The 16,145-nt window shown below is 44.8% G+C and overlaps 1 protein-coding gene across 16 annotated transcripts in view; it reads right to left on the bottom strand.

The window, feature by feature from the left end:
• banp (BTG3 associated nuclear protein) overlaps window positions 1-16,145 on the bottom strand; it is a 392,933-nt gene that overhangs the window by 29,526 nt on the left and 347,262 nt on the right. For 10 of the 16 annotated variants that reach the window (XM_070898117.1, XM_070898113.1, XM_070898120.1 and 7 more), the window contains one exon: window positions 14,975-15,118. The exons of 2 other annotated variants lie outside the window; for them this stretch is intronic. In XM_070898117.1, coding sequence (XP_070754218.1) covers window positions 14,975-15,118 — 144 coding nt within the window. Of the gene's footprint in view, window positions 1-6,613; window positions 6,792-14,974; window positions 15,119-16,145 lie in introns of those variants that run through there. 4 more of the 16 variants (XM_070898122.1, XM_070898127.1, XM_070898123.1 and 1 more) reach the window with 3 other exon arrangements.

Raw genomic sequence — 16,145 nt, 5'->3', positions numbered from 1 at the left:
TGAGCCTCTGCCTGCTCTTGACAAGTCCCACTCCCTCACCCTTTCCCCATAGCCCCGTAAAAAAAATTCTTCAGGTACTTATCCAATTTCCTTTTGAAAGCCACAATTGAATCTGCCTCCACCACCCTTTCAGGCAGTGAATTCCAGATCCTAACCACTCGTTGCGTAAAAAAGTTACCCCTCATGTCACCTTTGGTTCTTCTGCCAATTAGCTTAAATCTGTGTCCTCTGGTTATCGACCTTCTGCTAATGGGAACAGTTTCTCTCTATCTACTCTGTCTAGACCCCTCAGGATTTTGAACAACTATATCAAATCTCCTCTCAACTTTCTCTGCTCTAAGGAGAACAATCCCAGCTTCTCCAGTCTAAAGAAATAAAGGACGGTATCCAATTAAATTCAAGGGCATACAATGTGGCCAAAACTAGTGGGAGGACAGAAGATTGGGAAGCTTTTAAAAGCCAGCAAAGAATGACTAAAAAAATGATTAAGGGAAGATAGACTATGAAAGTAAACTAGCACGAAATACAAAAATAGATAGCAAGAGTTTCTGTAGGTATATAAAATGGAAAAGAGTGGCTAAAGTAAATGTTGGTCCCTTAGAGGACAGGGAATTAGTAACAGGGAACATGGAGATGGCAGAAACTCTGAACAAATATTTTGTATCAGTCTTTACGGTAGAGGTCACAAACAATATTCCAACATGGATAGTCAAGGGGCTATATGGGGGAGGAACAAAACACAATCACAATCACTAAGGAGGTGGTACTCAGTAAGATAATGGGACTAAAGGCAGATAAATCCCCTGGACCCGATGGCTTGCATCCTAGGGTCTTAAGAGAAGTAATGGCAGGGATAGTGGATGCATTGGTTGTAATTTACCAAAATTCCCTGGATTCTGGGGAGGTCCCAGCAGATTGGAAAACTGCAAATGTAATGCCCCTATTTAAAAAAGGAGGCAGACAAAAAGCAGGAAACTATAGACCAGTTAGCCTAACAACTGTGGTTGAGAAAATGTTGGAGTCCATTATTAAAGAAGCAGCAGCAAGATATTTGGAAAAGCATAATTCTGTCAGGCAGAGTCAGCATGGATTTATGAAAGGAAAGTCATGTTTGACAAATTTGCTGGAGTTCTTTGAGGATGTAACGAACAGGGTGGATAAAGGGGAACCAGTGGATGTGGTGTACTTGGACTTCCAGAAGGTATTTGACAAGGTGCCACATAAAAGGTTACTGCACAAGATAAAAGTTCATGGGGTTGGGGGTAATATATTAGCGTGGATAGAGGATTGGCTATCTAACAGAAAACAGAGCGTCGGGATAAATGGTTCATTCTCGGGTTGGCAATCAGTAACTAGTGCGGTGCCGCAGGGATCAGTGTTGGGACTCCAACTATTTACAATCTACATTAACAACTTGGAAGAAAGGACCGAGTGTAACGTAGCCAAGTTTGCTGAGGATACAAAGATGGGAGGAAAAGCAATGTGTGAGGAGGACACAAAAAATCTGCAAAAGGACATAGACAGGCTAAGTGAGTGGGCAAAAATTTGGCAGATGGAGTATAATGTTGGAAATTGTGAGGCCATGCACTTTGGCAGAAAAAAAATCGAAGAGCAAATTATTATTTAAACGGAGAAAAATTGCAAAGTGCTGCAGTACAGCAGGACCTGGGGGTACTTGTGCATGAAACACAAAAGGTTAGTATGCAGGTACAGCAAGTGATCAGGAAGGCCAATGGAATTTTGGCCTTTATTGCAAAGGGGATGGAGTATAAAAGCAGGGATGTCTTGCTACAGTTATATAGGGTATTGGTGAGGCCACATACTGTGTGCAGTTTTGGTTTCCATATTTACAAAAGAATATACTTGCTTTGGAGGCAGTTCAGAGAAGGTTCACTAGGTTGATTCCGGATATAAGGGGGTTGACTTATGAGGAAAGGTTGAGGAGGTTGGGCCTCTACTCATTGGAATTCAGAAGAATGAGAGGTTATCTTATCGAAACGTATAAGATTATGAGGGGGTTTGACAAGGTGGATGCAGAGAGGATGTTTCCACTGATAAGGGAGACTAGAACTAGGGGGCATAATCTTAGAATAAGGGGCCGCCCATTTAAAACTGAGATGAGGAGGAATTTCTTCTCTCAAAGGGTTGTAAATCTGTGGAATTCGAAGCCTCAGAGAGCTGTGGAAGCTGGGACATTGAATAAATTTAAGACATAGATAGACGGTTTCTTAACCAATAAGGGATTAAGGGGTTATGGGGAGCGGGCAGGGAAGGGGACCTGAGTCCATGATCGGATCAGCCATTCGGATTGTATTAAATGGCGGAGCAGGCTCGAGGGGCCGTATGGTCTACTCCTGCTCCTATTTCTTATGTTCTTATCCATATAGCTAAAGTCTCTCTGGTCCCTGGAACCATTCTGGTAAAGCTTTTCTGCACCCTCTCTAAGACATTCACATCCTTCCTAAATTGTGGTGCCTAGAATTGGACACAATACTCCGGTTGAGCCCGAACCAGTGTTTTATAAAGGTTCATCATAAATTCCTTGCTTTTGTACTCTATACCTCTATTTATGAAGCTCAGGCTCGGTATGCTTTTTTAACTGCTTTTTCAACCTGCCTTGCCACCTCCAATGATTTGTGTACATATTCCCCCAGGTCTCTCTGTTCATGTACCTCCTTTAAAATTGTACCCTTTAGTTTATATTGCCTCTACTCGCTCTTCCTACCAAAAGTATCACTTCGTACTTTTCTGCGTTAAATTTTATCTGCCACGTATCCGTCCATTCCACCAGCCTGTCTTTGTTTTCTTGAAGTCTATCACTATCCTCCTCGCTGTTCACTATACTTCCAAGTTTTGTGTCATCTGAAAATTTTTAAATTGTACCTTGTACACTCAAGTCCATGGGCTGGAAATTCGTCGTTTGGTGATAGCGGTACTTTTTGGAGCATTTTTCGCCAAAAATACCACTTTTTTTTTAAAGGCCGAAGTTTTGTTAGAAAATGCACCCAGCGGTAAAATTCGGCGTTACACGAGGATTCGCGGCGGAAACCGTGGTCCTCACCAACTTTCGTCCGAAACTGATTACCAATGTGAGAGAAGCCTTGGGAGAAGGGAAAACACCAAAAAAATTGCAAAAAACAACAAAAAAAATCACAAAACATTCACATAATACTTAACTATTGAATTGCTGAAAAAAAATTAAAAATAAAAACTTTAACTTGCAGGTCTTCACACCTACCACTGTCCTTGGGGCTGCAACGCAGGTTTTTCTTGGGCGTTTTTTTTCTCCCAGAATACGGGTGCGCCAAAAGACAAATTTAAAGGGAAAGCGGTATTTCCAGTCTTGCTTTTCAGCGGTATTTAAAAAACGCCGGCGCAATTTGCAGATCACTGTTTTTCACCAAAAACAGCAACATAGCGCCGAAAAAACGGGCACAAGGTTGGGGAATTTCTAGCCATAAGTCATTAATATATGTCAAGAAAAGCAGTGGTCCTAGAACCGACCCCTGGGGAACACCACTGTATACCTTCCTCCAGTCTGAAAAATAACCGTTCACCACTGCTCTCTGTTTCCTTTCACTTCGTCAATTTCGTATCCATGTTGCCACTGTTCCTTTTATTCCATGGGCTTCAACTTTGCTGGCAAACCTATTGGGCCCAAGTTTCGGGCCGCGCCTAGAACGGCGCAGCCCCGACCTGGACGCCGGTTTTTCGCGCCACAAAGTGCGCCTAAAAAAAACTTCAAGATTCTCCGGCTCCCTGCTGGTCCTCTTGAGCCGGGCACGGCGCAGCACGAGCTGTCGGGGGCGGAGCTAGGTCTCTGCGCTGAAAACAGTGCCGGGACCTCTGCACATGCGCGCTGCAGTGGGCGCGCATGTGCAGTAGCTCCAGGCGCCCAAAGCTGTGTGGGAGGGGCCCGAAGCACGCAGCCCCTAGCCCTGGCCGAATGGCCTCATTGGGGCTGCATGCATAAGGCTGCCTCCCGCGCCCAGCTCCTGCTTCCTCCCGACCCGACTCGACTCCCGCTTCCCCCCCCACCAGGACCGGACCCTCCCCCCCGGACTGGACCCTACCCGCGCTCCCTCCCCCCCCCCACCCGACCTGACCTCCCTCTCCCTCCCACCACCCACCCGACCCGACCCGCGCTCCCGACCCCCCCCCCCCAACCCCGGACCCGACCCAACCTGACCTCCCTCCCCCCGCCCCTGACACGAACCGACCCGCACTCCCTCCCTCCCCCCGCCTACCTGAACCAACCCGACCTCCATCCTCCCCCCCCCCCCCACCCGACCCGTGCTCCCAACCGCCACCCCCCCCCCGGACCGGACAGGACCCAACCCGCGCTCCCGACCCCGACCCGCGCTCCCCCCGACCCGACCCGCGTTCCCAACCCCCGACCCGACCCAACACCACCTATCTGTAAATCTGGTGCTGGGGATGGGCCCGGCCCGTTCAGCCTCCCCCCCCTTCTCCTTTCCCCCCCCATCTCCTTTCCCCCCCCATCTCCTTTCCCCCCCCATCTCCTTCCCCCCTTCCCCTTCTCCTCCCCCCTCCCCTTCTCCTTCTCTCCTCTCCCCCCCTTCCCCTTCTCCTCCTCCTGCTCTCCCCCCCCTTCTCCCCCTTCCCCCCATCCCTCCCCCTTCCATCCCTCCCCCTCTGCCCCCCTCCATCCCCTCCCCCTGCCCCCCTCCATCCCCTCCCCCTGCCCCCCCCCTCTCTCCCTCTACCCCCCTCCTCCCCCTCACCTCACTGTCAGAAACACAGACACTGACAGACAGAGAGAGACACACACAGGCAGACAGACAGAGAGATAGAGACACTGACAGAGACACACTGGGGGGGGGGGGGGGGGGGGGGGAGGGCATCCCAGCACGCTGTTGGAGGGCTCCCGGTGCTGCAGTCGGTAAGTAGAAAATGTTTTATTTATTGATTTTTAAAAAATTATTTCTTATTAATTTTTTTGGATTGATTTATTGGTTGATTTATTGATGTTTTTATCATTTATTATTGATGATGGCTCTTTATTTGTAAAACTGAAGTGTTTAATGTTTGTAAACTTCCCTTTAAACCCCCCCCCCCTCCCCATTCTCTACGCCTGATTTGTAACCTACGCCTGATTTTCTAAAATGTAGACAAGGTTTTTTTCGAGCGTACAAAAATCTTCACTTACTCCATTCTAAGTTAGTTTGGAGTAAGTTTTCACTGCCGAAACTTTGAAAACAGGCGCAAGTGGCCGGACACGCTCCCTTTTGAAAAAAAAATTCTGTTCCAAAGTGAAACTGTTCTAACTGACTAGAACTGGAGCAAACTAAATGCCGAGAATTTGAATTTCTAAGATACTCCGTTCTACACCAGTTGCTCCAAAAAATCAGGAGCAACTGAGGCCGAAACTTGGGCCCAATGTGTGGCACTTTATCAAACGCCTTTTGGAAGTCCATTTACACCACATCAACTGCATTGCCCTCATCAACCCTCTCTGTTACCTCATCAAAAAACTCAATCAAGTTAGTTAAACACGATTTGCCTTTAACAAATCCGTGCTGCCTTTCCTTAATTAATCAACACTTGTCCAAGTGACTGTTAGTTTTGTCCCTGATTATCATTTCTAAAAGCTTCCCCACTACCGAGGTTAAACTGACTGGCCTGTAGTCGCTGGGTTTATCCTTACACCCTTTTTTAAACAAGGGGGTAACATTTGCAATTCTGCAGTCCTCTGGCACCTTTTCCACCTTTACTTCCCTCAGCATCCTCGGATGCATCCCATCCAGTCCTAGTGACTTATCTACTTTAAGTACAGCCAGCCTTTCTAGTACCTCCTTCTTATCAATTTTTATCCCGTCCAGTATCTCAACCAACTCCTCTTTCACTATGACTTTCACTTCTTCCTTAGAGAAGACAGATGCAAATTACTCATTTAGTACCGCAGCCATGCCCTCTGCCTCCATGCGTAGGTCTCCATTTTGGTCCCTACTTCTCCTCTTACTACCCGTTTACTATTTATATGCCGATAGAAGACTTTTGGATTCCCTTTTATGTTAGCTGTCAATCTGTTCTCATATTCTCTCTTTGCCCCTCTTGTTTCCTTTTTCACTTCCCCTCGGAACTTTCTATATTCAGCCTGGTTCTCACTTATATTCTCAACCTGACATCTATCATACGCCCCCTTGTTCTGCTTCATCTTACTCTCTACCTCTTTCGTCATCCAGAGAGCTTTAGCTTTGGTTGCCCTACGTTTCCCCCTGGTGGGAATATATCCCGACTGTATTCAAACCATCTCCTCTTTAAAGGTGCTATATAAATGCAAATTGTTGTTGTTGGTTATGGCACATCAACATTTAAGTGGTCTCATTATGTTTAGTCCTTGGCTTTAATTTATTTAGTTATAGATGAGGATGCACATTACAAATGTTACAAAAATCACAAAAGGACATCTTTATGAAACACTACCATCTAACAAAGAATACAAAACAATGCACCAAAGGACAAGGCACCACTCTGGATAGAAACTTTACTTAAAGTACATGTATGTTCATGACAACTGAACACTGTATCAACAATTAAGCTTTTGTCCAGCCCCATGTAGCAAGCATGGGTTGCAAAATTGGGCCCAGGATATTGTGCACCTGAATCCTTGGGTACCCAATTTTCCACGGACCAATTATTTTGGGGACTATTCTTCAGCTCAACTTTCATGAAGAGAAGATTTGAACTCCAAAACATCATCATGCACATCAGTGGCTGTTATCCAGAAATCTGCTGTGATGCTTTCATTGTGGGGCAGTCCATAGTTCCTGCATTTTTTGAAGGAGAAGAATCAGTAGCTGGATGGCTTTTAGGAGACCAAGACTATCTCTGCAACCATCCCTGTTGACCCCACTAAGAAATTCCTCGACCGCAGCGGAGTACCTTGACCTGGGCACCAGAGTAACTGTTTGCTGATCCTCAATTGTCACCCTCATCTTCAAGAAATGCTGCTCAGGCAATTAAAGACCGTGTGCAAAAGGGCAATAATTGTGCACAATGCATTAAATGGTACCTCCCAGAGGGCATGCGAGCTTCCAACTTAGGTTAATGCCGTGCATGCTGGACCTCTCAATAATTGTGTGCTGAAGGGTGGAGCACACTCACTTTCATCTTGCTTCTGAAAAATAAGCTTATATTCCTTTTCTTCAGAGACTGGTTTAAATTTAAATCTGGATTATGTTTTTAAATGATCCAGTGGAATACTTACAGAATTTAAGTGATTTACACAAAGTACATACTTTATGGTATTAAAATAACGGAGCAACAAATATCACCGAATCCGCCGCCCCCTACCAACACCCCCCACCAACCCACTTAGCACAATTCCCACTAACACTTTTCTGCGCATGGGTTCAACACCATGTTACCTCCGACTCATCCAGCAGCAGCCGAACGCATCCGCCAAGCCTCCGAGACCCCCGCAGCGCCGAGCCCCGAGCGGGCCGCATGCCACCCACAGCAGCGAGCCCTGAGCAGGCCGCGGTGGGATGGGGTGGCGGGGGGGGCAGGTAGAGAGAGCGAGAAGCAAGAGAGAGCTTGGGGGGAGAGAGGGAGCCTGGGCGGAGGGAGAGAGAGAGAGAGAGATAGATTGGGGCAGGGGGAAAGAGAGAGAGATTGGGGCAGGGAGGTGGGAGAGAGAGAGAGAGAGACAGAGAGCCCGGGGGTGGGGGGGGCGGGGGAGGAAAGAGAGACACAGGTGGGGGTGGGGGATCGGAGGGGAGAGAGGGAACTCGGGAAGACAGATCACGTTCTTCCAACCCCTTGGTGCGTGCAAGCTCGGTGCGTGTGTTACAAGGGACATCGCTGGGATGGATGAAATCCAGAAGTCACGGCACTGTCACGAGTCACTTCATACCCAATAAACCTGTTAACATTCCGCACACAATCCCCCATCTATGGGAGGGGCGGGGTAAGGTAAGGTCTTGCGCATGGGTAAGGGACTTCGGCTGAAGGAGGGATGTACGTGCGCTGGGGTAAGGGACTTCGGTTGGAACTTGGCTGGGGGAGGCAGCACATGTGCTGGGGTAGGGGTCTTCAGGTGGCAGAGGGATGCACTTACGCTGGCGTAATGGACTTTGGCTGGAACTTGGTGGCTTTTGGGGAGATCTATCCTCTGTGGCTTCTGAAGTCAAAATGGATCGAATTACAAATTGGAAAGTCAGTCAGAACTTGGGCTGGACGGTTCCTGTTACACATTCCAGAGGAACTTCAGGGTGTGGCTTATCCTCCAAGGGGACCAATCAGCAATAGGTTATGTGAAAATGGAGAGCCACTCAAGAGAAATGGCTGTCTTTGTTAGTACAAATAGACACAGCCTTAAAATAATGTATTATACACAGTTCATAAACTGTGACCAATACCCATACTCAAAACCTAACTTGGGAAAATAAAGACAAGCCTTGATAAAACCATTTTTTGCGTATTGGCATTTACCTTCTCGTGAAGGACATAGAACCTCCATTTTCTTCCTATTGTTTGAAAGTCATGGACAAGAGTGTAAGTATGGAATCTGCTTTTAGAACTTCGGAAATGCCCTTTTGACTATCACCAGGAAGTACTGACAGGGTGGCAACACACACGTTTGACTTTCTCTCTATTACGAAGAGCTGCTGCAATTTCTCTTTGGTCCCTCCCTGGCTTAGATTGAGAATGGAGTATGGTTGACTATTGAAAGCATAGTTCTTAAATATTAAGTGATGCTGCTATTAATATGCTGCCAATGAGAAGTACTACCAGGCTGTCCCAGATTTTTACTATTTTAAAAATAATAAACTCTACTTTAAAAACACAAAGAAGATAGAAATATTGAAGTTAAATTTTTTTTCTGATACCTTGCCACAGAGGCATTGGGAAAAAATTGTGGGGCAGCACAGAACCATGATTCTTGCATATTAGTCGTGGCAAGAAAGTAACAAAGCTATTTTGATAAGTATATGTACTACATTGTTAAAGTATTGAAAATTACTGTATTTCAATAATTTCACTCTTGTATAACTGAGCTCGTTTTTTGTATATAAATGAAGAACTATGCAGTATAAAGAAGCTCTTCGGCTCCAGAATGACAGAAAAGTAAAAGATTTTTTCATGACGATGCAATGCTATCCTGTGGCCTAGACTATGTGAATATTACAGTGATACTGATACTCTTTAGTTAGACTCTTGTGGATTGAGCACTACAATACAAAAGCAAGCTGGGCTGTTAGAAATACTTTTTGTGCAAACATCAATGGCATACGACTAAAACAGTACTATTTTACTTATAAGGTAACAACTAATTTGTTGAACTGTAATCAAATTACAAATAAAAGCTTCTCAAGACACGTCTTTTCAAGTAAACTAAATAAACAGTAAGTAAATTAAAGCATGTGTTTTATGTCTAATTTCTGAGGCCATTCATGCATAATATTTTTTCAGAATTCCTACCAAAAGATTACAAAGTATGTTTCTTAATCAATCGCAATGATCACTGTTTCATCATGGGATGCAACACAAATCTGTATACTTGAAACAAATGTTAAACCACTGCCGAAAACATTTCTGGAACAACAACAACAACTTGTATTTATATAGCGCATTTGACGTAGTGAAACGTCCCAAGGCGCTTCACAGCAGTATTATGCGAGCCGCATAAGTAGAAATTGGCGCAGGTGACCAAGGAGGTATATTTTAAGCAGCGTCTTGAAGGAGGAAAAGAGAGTTGGCGAGGTTTAGGCAGGGAGTTCCAGAGCTTGGGACCTCGGCAACAGAAGGCATGGAATGATTGAGCAATTACAATCAGGGATGCTCAGGAGGGCAGAATTAGAGGGGCGCAGACATCCTGGTGGGGGGGGGGGGCGGGGGGCGGTGGAGGAGATTTACAGAGATAGGGAGGGGCGAAGCCATTGAGGATTTGAAAATAAGGATGAGAATTTTCAAATCGAGGCGCTGCTTGACCGGAAGCCAATGTAGGTCAGCGAGCACAGGGGTGATGGGTGAGCGGGACTTGGTGCGAGTTAGGACACAGGCAGCCGAGTTTTGGATCACCTCTAGTTTATGTAGGGTAGAATGTGGGAGGCCAGCCAGGACTGCGTTGGAATAGTCAAGTCGAGAGGTAACAAAGGAATGGATGAGGGCTTCAGCAGCGGATGAGCTGAGGCAAGGGCAGAGACGGGCGATGGTACGGAGGTGAAAACAGGCGGTCTCAGTTATGCTGTGGATATGTGGTCAAAAGTTCATTTCAAGGTCAAACATGATACCAAGGTTGCGAACAGTCTGGTTCAACTTCAGAAAGGAGTTGGGGAGAGGGATGGAGTCAGTGTCGAGGGAATGGAATTTGTGGTGGGAACCGAAAACAATGGTTTGGGTCTTCCCAGTATTCAACTGGAGAACATTTCTGCTCATCCAGAACTGGATGTTGGTCATACAGTTTGACAATTTAGAGACCGTGGAGGGGTAGTGAGGTAGAGCTGGGGGTCATCAGCGTACATGTGGAAACTGATGCTGCGTTTCTGGATGATGTCGCCAAGGGGCAACATGTAGATGAGTATTTGATGGGGCCAAGGATAGATCATTGGGGAACACCAAAGGTAACGATGCAGGGGTGGGTAAAAGCTGTTGCAGGTGATTCTCTGGCTACGATTAGATAGATAAGAATGGAACCAGGCAAGTGCAGTCCCACCCAGCTGGACAACAGTGGAGAGGGGATGGAGAAGGATAGAGTGGTCAGCCGTATCAAAGGCTGTAGATAAGTGAAGAAGAACGAGGAGTGATAGTTTGCCTTTGTCACAGTCACAAAGGATGTAATTTATGACTTTGATGAGAGCCGTTTCGGTACTGCGGCAGGCACGGAAACTGGATTGGAGGGATTCAAACGTGGAATTGTAGGAAAGTTGGGCTCAGATTTAGGAGGCGACAACACGTTCAAGGGCATTGGAGAGGAAAGGAAGGTTGGAGATGAGGCAGTAGTTTGCAAGGACGGAGAGATCGAGGGTTGTTTTTTTGAGGAGGGGTGATGATAGCAGATTTGAGGGAGAGGGGGGCAGTACCTGAGAAGAGTAAACCGTTAACAATATTAGCTAACATGAGGGCCAGAAAAGGAAGTTGGGTGGTCAGCAGTTTGGTGGGAATAGGGTCAAGGGAGCAGGAAGTGGGTCTACTGACCAGGATGAGCTCGGAAAGGTCATGAGGGGAGATTGGAGAGAAACTGGAGAAAGATGCAAGGTCAGGGCTAGGGGAGGGGGCTTCCTTAGAGGAAGTTTGGCTGGGTGGGCTAGGGAAGGAAGGGAAGAGGCAGAGGCAGCTGAACGGATGGACTCAATCTTAGAGACAAAGAAGTCCATGAGCTCCTCACACTTATAGTCGGGGTGAGGATAGAGACTGGGAAGAGGGGTTTTAAAAATGATTAGCAGTGGAGAATAGAAGCTGGGGTATATATTACATTCCAGAATGATTCTGCAATAGTGAGCGATTTTGGCAGATGAGAGCAGGACCCGATAGTGCTTTATGTGGTCCAGCCAGATCTGACAGTGAATAGCTAAATCAGTTGTCTGCTATATCCGTTCAAGTCTACGTCCCTTGGACTTAAGGGAGCGAAAATCAGAGAGAGTAAATTAAGGGAAATAAAGGCAAAGCAATGCAATGCACAGTTCTATGGAGTAATAAAATACTGATTTGTTCCTTCATTCTACTGAATTCTTTAGCTAAGCTATGTTACAGCAGGTATCATGAATAGCAGGCAGGTGCCTCCACCTATAGAGGGGGTGGGGAGAGTAATCAGATGGAAAGTCTCTACTAAGTTGTTCCCGTGCACAGTACTTCATGTGTATCAATATTGGTGATAACCTTGGGACAGGGTGTCTACTGTACCCACTTGGTCAAAGGAGGTATATGGCTTGGTAGTAAACAGTAAAGGAATGAGAGGAAGAGGAAACAGGAGGAAGAGGAAGAAGGAGGAAATGAGAGGAGGAGGAGAAGAAAGTTGACAAGGAGGAGGAGGAACAGAAGAACAACAACTTTCATATATACTGTACCCCTAAATGCAAGGCATCCTACAGAGGGTGGGAAAGTAAAATCCATAGGAATAAATAAGGAACAGGTGCAGTCATAGAGATACAGATTAGGAGGGCTGACTTAAAACTTGGTTGAAAAGCTGGAGTTTGAGAAAGTTTGTAAACGTGGAGAGTGAAGAGGTGGAGTCGAGCTCTCAAGAGGGTGGGGCCGAGATGGCTGAAGGCTCTGGGGTTAAGAATTCACAAAACTCAAGAGTTGGAAGACCAAAGGGTATGACAGGGGACATAAGCTTGAAGAAGGCTGCAGGGATAGAGCAGGCCATGGAGGAGCTAGAGTTAGAGTTGGTGGAGGGTCTTGCATCACTGGGGACGATGGCAACAAAATGATACAGATTAACCTAATCTGGGAGTCAAAAATGTCTCAGAGCAGAATTGTAAAAGGGCTAAATTTGATGAAACAAGGGAACAACGAAAGCAAATAAATTGGGGAAAGGTGTTCAACACACCTCACTATGTCAGAATACCTTTAAAGGCATAATGCTGAGCATGCAGGATAAATACATTATCAAAATCAACAAGATCAGACTAAGCAAACATGACCCAAATGGATTAAAAAAAATTAAAATGAGATAAAGACTGAAACTGGCCAGTACAAATCCTGCAGGGTGAAAGGAGATGTGGTTCACTGGGATGAATATTAGAAAATGCAGAAACTTGCGGCAAGGATGATCAGAGGTATAAACAGAGACCTGGAAAAGGGCATAGCCGCTGAGGCTAAGCATAACTGTGAAAATTTATTTCAGTACAACAGAAAAGAGGTGTAAGCCATAAAAGATGCAGGACTCAAAACTGAGGATGGGCACAAAATAGTAAATTGAAATTTGGTATCGCGCTAGTTGGGGTGCTAACTTTTGAGAAGTTAGAAGTTTAACACCAGGCAGTAATTAATCTCGCTGCCTGCTAAATTCAGTCTCAGCACTCAAAGAACGTTGGGGAATGCTAAATCAGGTGTTAATGGCTTAATGGCATAGTTAAGTGGCCTTAGGCTCCAAGCGATAACGAACATATGTAATCGGAAGTGAGCATTCGCGAAGGCGCCTTCCAGCCATTGAAGGGGAGAGTCACTGGAGTCTGCACACCAGGCACCCAATGATTCAGGGAGTGCAGAACAGCGATATGTTGTAGGATGAAATGCAAAGTCCTTTGACAACCCATAACATTCCGGGGACTAAGCAGCCTTTATTTGGCTGCAAATACATCTTGCAGTCTCTGCCACTCTTAACTGACCTTTGGAGTGAAAGTTCTGACAGCTGGGGTGCATCCCTTTAAGTCGTGCCCGGCCAGCCACCAGCTGGCTGGTTCATACCTCCGCTGCTTGGCACTGTCAGTGTGAGGCGCTACTGAAGTTTGCAGATCGGGCACCCAGTGAGTGTTGCATGCTTGCTGACGTCACGATTTGCATGGTGAAAGGCGCCAACTGTTATCACCAGCACTACAGGGCCGGTGAATTTTCTGTGTAGCGTGGGATTCGCCCCACCACTACTGCCTGAACGCCCCCCGCCAGGTGCTAATTTGGGTTGCTAACATGCCGAATTTCTCCCCCTTTGAATGGCTACTTCCACCAAGTATTCACAAGTAAAGACATGAGCAACATGCCCACTCCAAACAAAGATATACCAATTTAAATCAAAGATTTTATTATAAATTAGATGCAAGTCTTAGACAGGCTAAATCGACTCAAACAAACAAAGCGCAAGAAATAGGTGATATTTATCTATTGCAAAGTGCTAAGGGAGACCGCAAGGAGATCTATGGGGCACTGATAATCATCATGAAAGACTCAATAGACACTGAAGTGCTACCAGTAGATTAGAAGTAGACTAATGTGGAGCACATTTTCAAAAAGGATGACAGAACAGACAGAGACAATAGACCCATTAGTTTTCCGTTCCATGTAAAATAATTAAAATAATCAGGAGTAGACTTGAGGAACATCCGTAAACAATAACCTAGTTAACAGCAGTCAGCATCAATTCAGAAGGGAAATATCTTGCCTGACAAACCTCCTCAACTTATTTGAGGAACTGAGAACCCGGGTTTTATGATGTGGTGTTCCTCGACATCCAAAAGCTTTTGAATTTTTTTCCACACAAAAAACTATCAAAATCAAAGCTGTGGGGATTCAGGATAAACTCTAGGAATGGATAAGAAACTGGCTAATGGGTAGGAAACAATGAGTACTTATATCACGAGTTATGTTGGAGTGTGGAAGAGTACCGAGTGAGGTGAGCTGGATTAAGAAATCAAAGATAATCTGGGCCATTGCCGCCCCGGGACCCCAACCCTCCGCAATCACACCTTCCATTCCACCGCCCCGACCCGCAACTTAACCTAGCTGGTGCAATTTCCAACATTCCCTGCTGTTCGCTTGCCAAATTTACTGAGGACGGAGCCTCAATATAACGATGGCCTCTTGGCTACCAAAAACTACCCCAATGACTTTTAAGCAGATGGTTTTAACCACCAAGCAACGTTAAACCTAGTTTCCTACGACTACAGAGAAGAGCTGTGGGGAGAAATGTGTTTGTATGCCCTTCAAAAGCAGTATTGTTATAGCAATATTTCTATTCCATTATGTTAGGTCTTCCAAACATAGACTTTTGGGAGTCTTCTCTTTTAATATTAACTCCAGCAATGGTGGTGGAGGCTAATAATATAAATTGAGAAAGCACCAAAAGTAGTGACCTCCAGGAATGCGCTAAATACATCCAGTACGTCAGTGAAACATTTGCACATTTAGCAACAGAGGAACATTCATTCATAAATCATTTATATCCCCAATAGATAACTGTCCAAAAGAAAACACAAAGGATATTGCTTTAGGGTTGTTAGCCAAGATTTACCTTACATAACAAATACTAAAGAGGAAATAAATTGACTTAAGTCTCCATTCTGTTACTCACTTGTGCTGTTGAGGTGTGATCTGTTACTGGTGCAAGTTGTACATATTGCACCTGGATGTCACTTCCCTGCAGAGGTGATCCATCTACTCCACTGACTGGATGTTCAGCAGAAGCCACTGCAATTAACTGTGCACCTTGCAACACCTTCAAAATACAAACAATATTCTTAAAAACAAATAGTGCATCAGCTTATTATACTTTCAGGCCAGTCTTTTATCTCAATATCATTGCCAAAACAGTCGATAAATGAAAAGAAAAGTGAATTTGAATGCTGTGAACAAAAGTGCATGAAAGAAAGATTTTTTTTAAATAATTTAAGATGCCGATATTATACAATAAGATGACTCATGTTAATGGTTGGGTTTGGCTAAGGTGCATCTTGAATGTACAGTTAGCCATTTTAAAAGACAAACAAACAGGAATTAATTTATTAATGTTAAATTAAAGCATGAAAAGCTTTGTTCAAAGGCTGATTGACGTAAATTGTTACAAAAAACTGTAACACAAGGACGGCTACATGGATTAGCCATCTACTAGCCAAAAAAACAGCAAATCAAATGTCATTTTTTTCAGGAATTTAGAAAGAAATAGTAATAATATCCTTTCTGCCAAAAACTTAAAAACCTACGACAACCTACAATACTGGCTTCATTATCAAATTCTACTCTTTGAAACTGGTTCACTGGTTGCATCTGAAATACGAATAATAAAATATACAAAATTTGTTCTTTTTTCTTTTGTGAATCTTGTTGTTCAATATCTAGAACATGAAACTTTCCCAAAAGTTACTGACTTGATTTTCTCAGCAGTCAAGGACCATTTGTCCATACTGTGAAAAAATAGGTACTGGAATGGAAGGCACTTCCTGAGCAGGATGGATGGGAAACAGTGCTTCATTTAACTTTACCACCTGGTTACAAAGCAACAATGGGAAGAGATCCCAAAAGTTGCCTAGCCGTTTGTCCCAGGGAATATGTGAACTGATTGTGGAGGGATCATAGAGGGGAATGAAAAAAGTTGTGGGATTTTGAAGATCGAATACAGAAGTACATGAGGTAACTTGGCTATGAATTGTTCATAATATAACCAGCATGAACACACAGCATTTAGAAAATCTTTCACTGGCAACAGCTGGAAGACTGAGTGTGCCCTGTCTATGAGTATGTAGGTA

The sequence above is a fragment of the Pristiophorus japonicus genome, chromosome 13, assembly GCF_044704955.1.
Source record: "Pristiophorus japonicus isolate sPriJap1 chromosome 13, sPriJap1.hap1, whole genome shotgun sequence".
In the NCBI taxonomy this organism is placed as follows: domain Eukaryota; kingdom Metazoa; phylum Chordata; class Chondrichthyes; family Pristiophoridae; genus Pristiophorus; species Pristiophorus japonicus.
The sequence above is the reverse complement of the archived record's forward strand: the minus strand, read 5'-3'. Positions and strand labels throughout refer to the sequence as shown.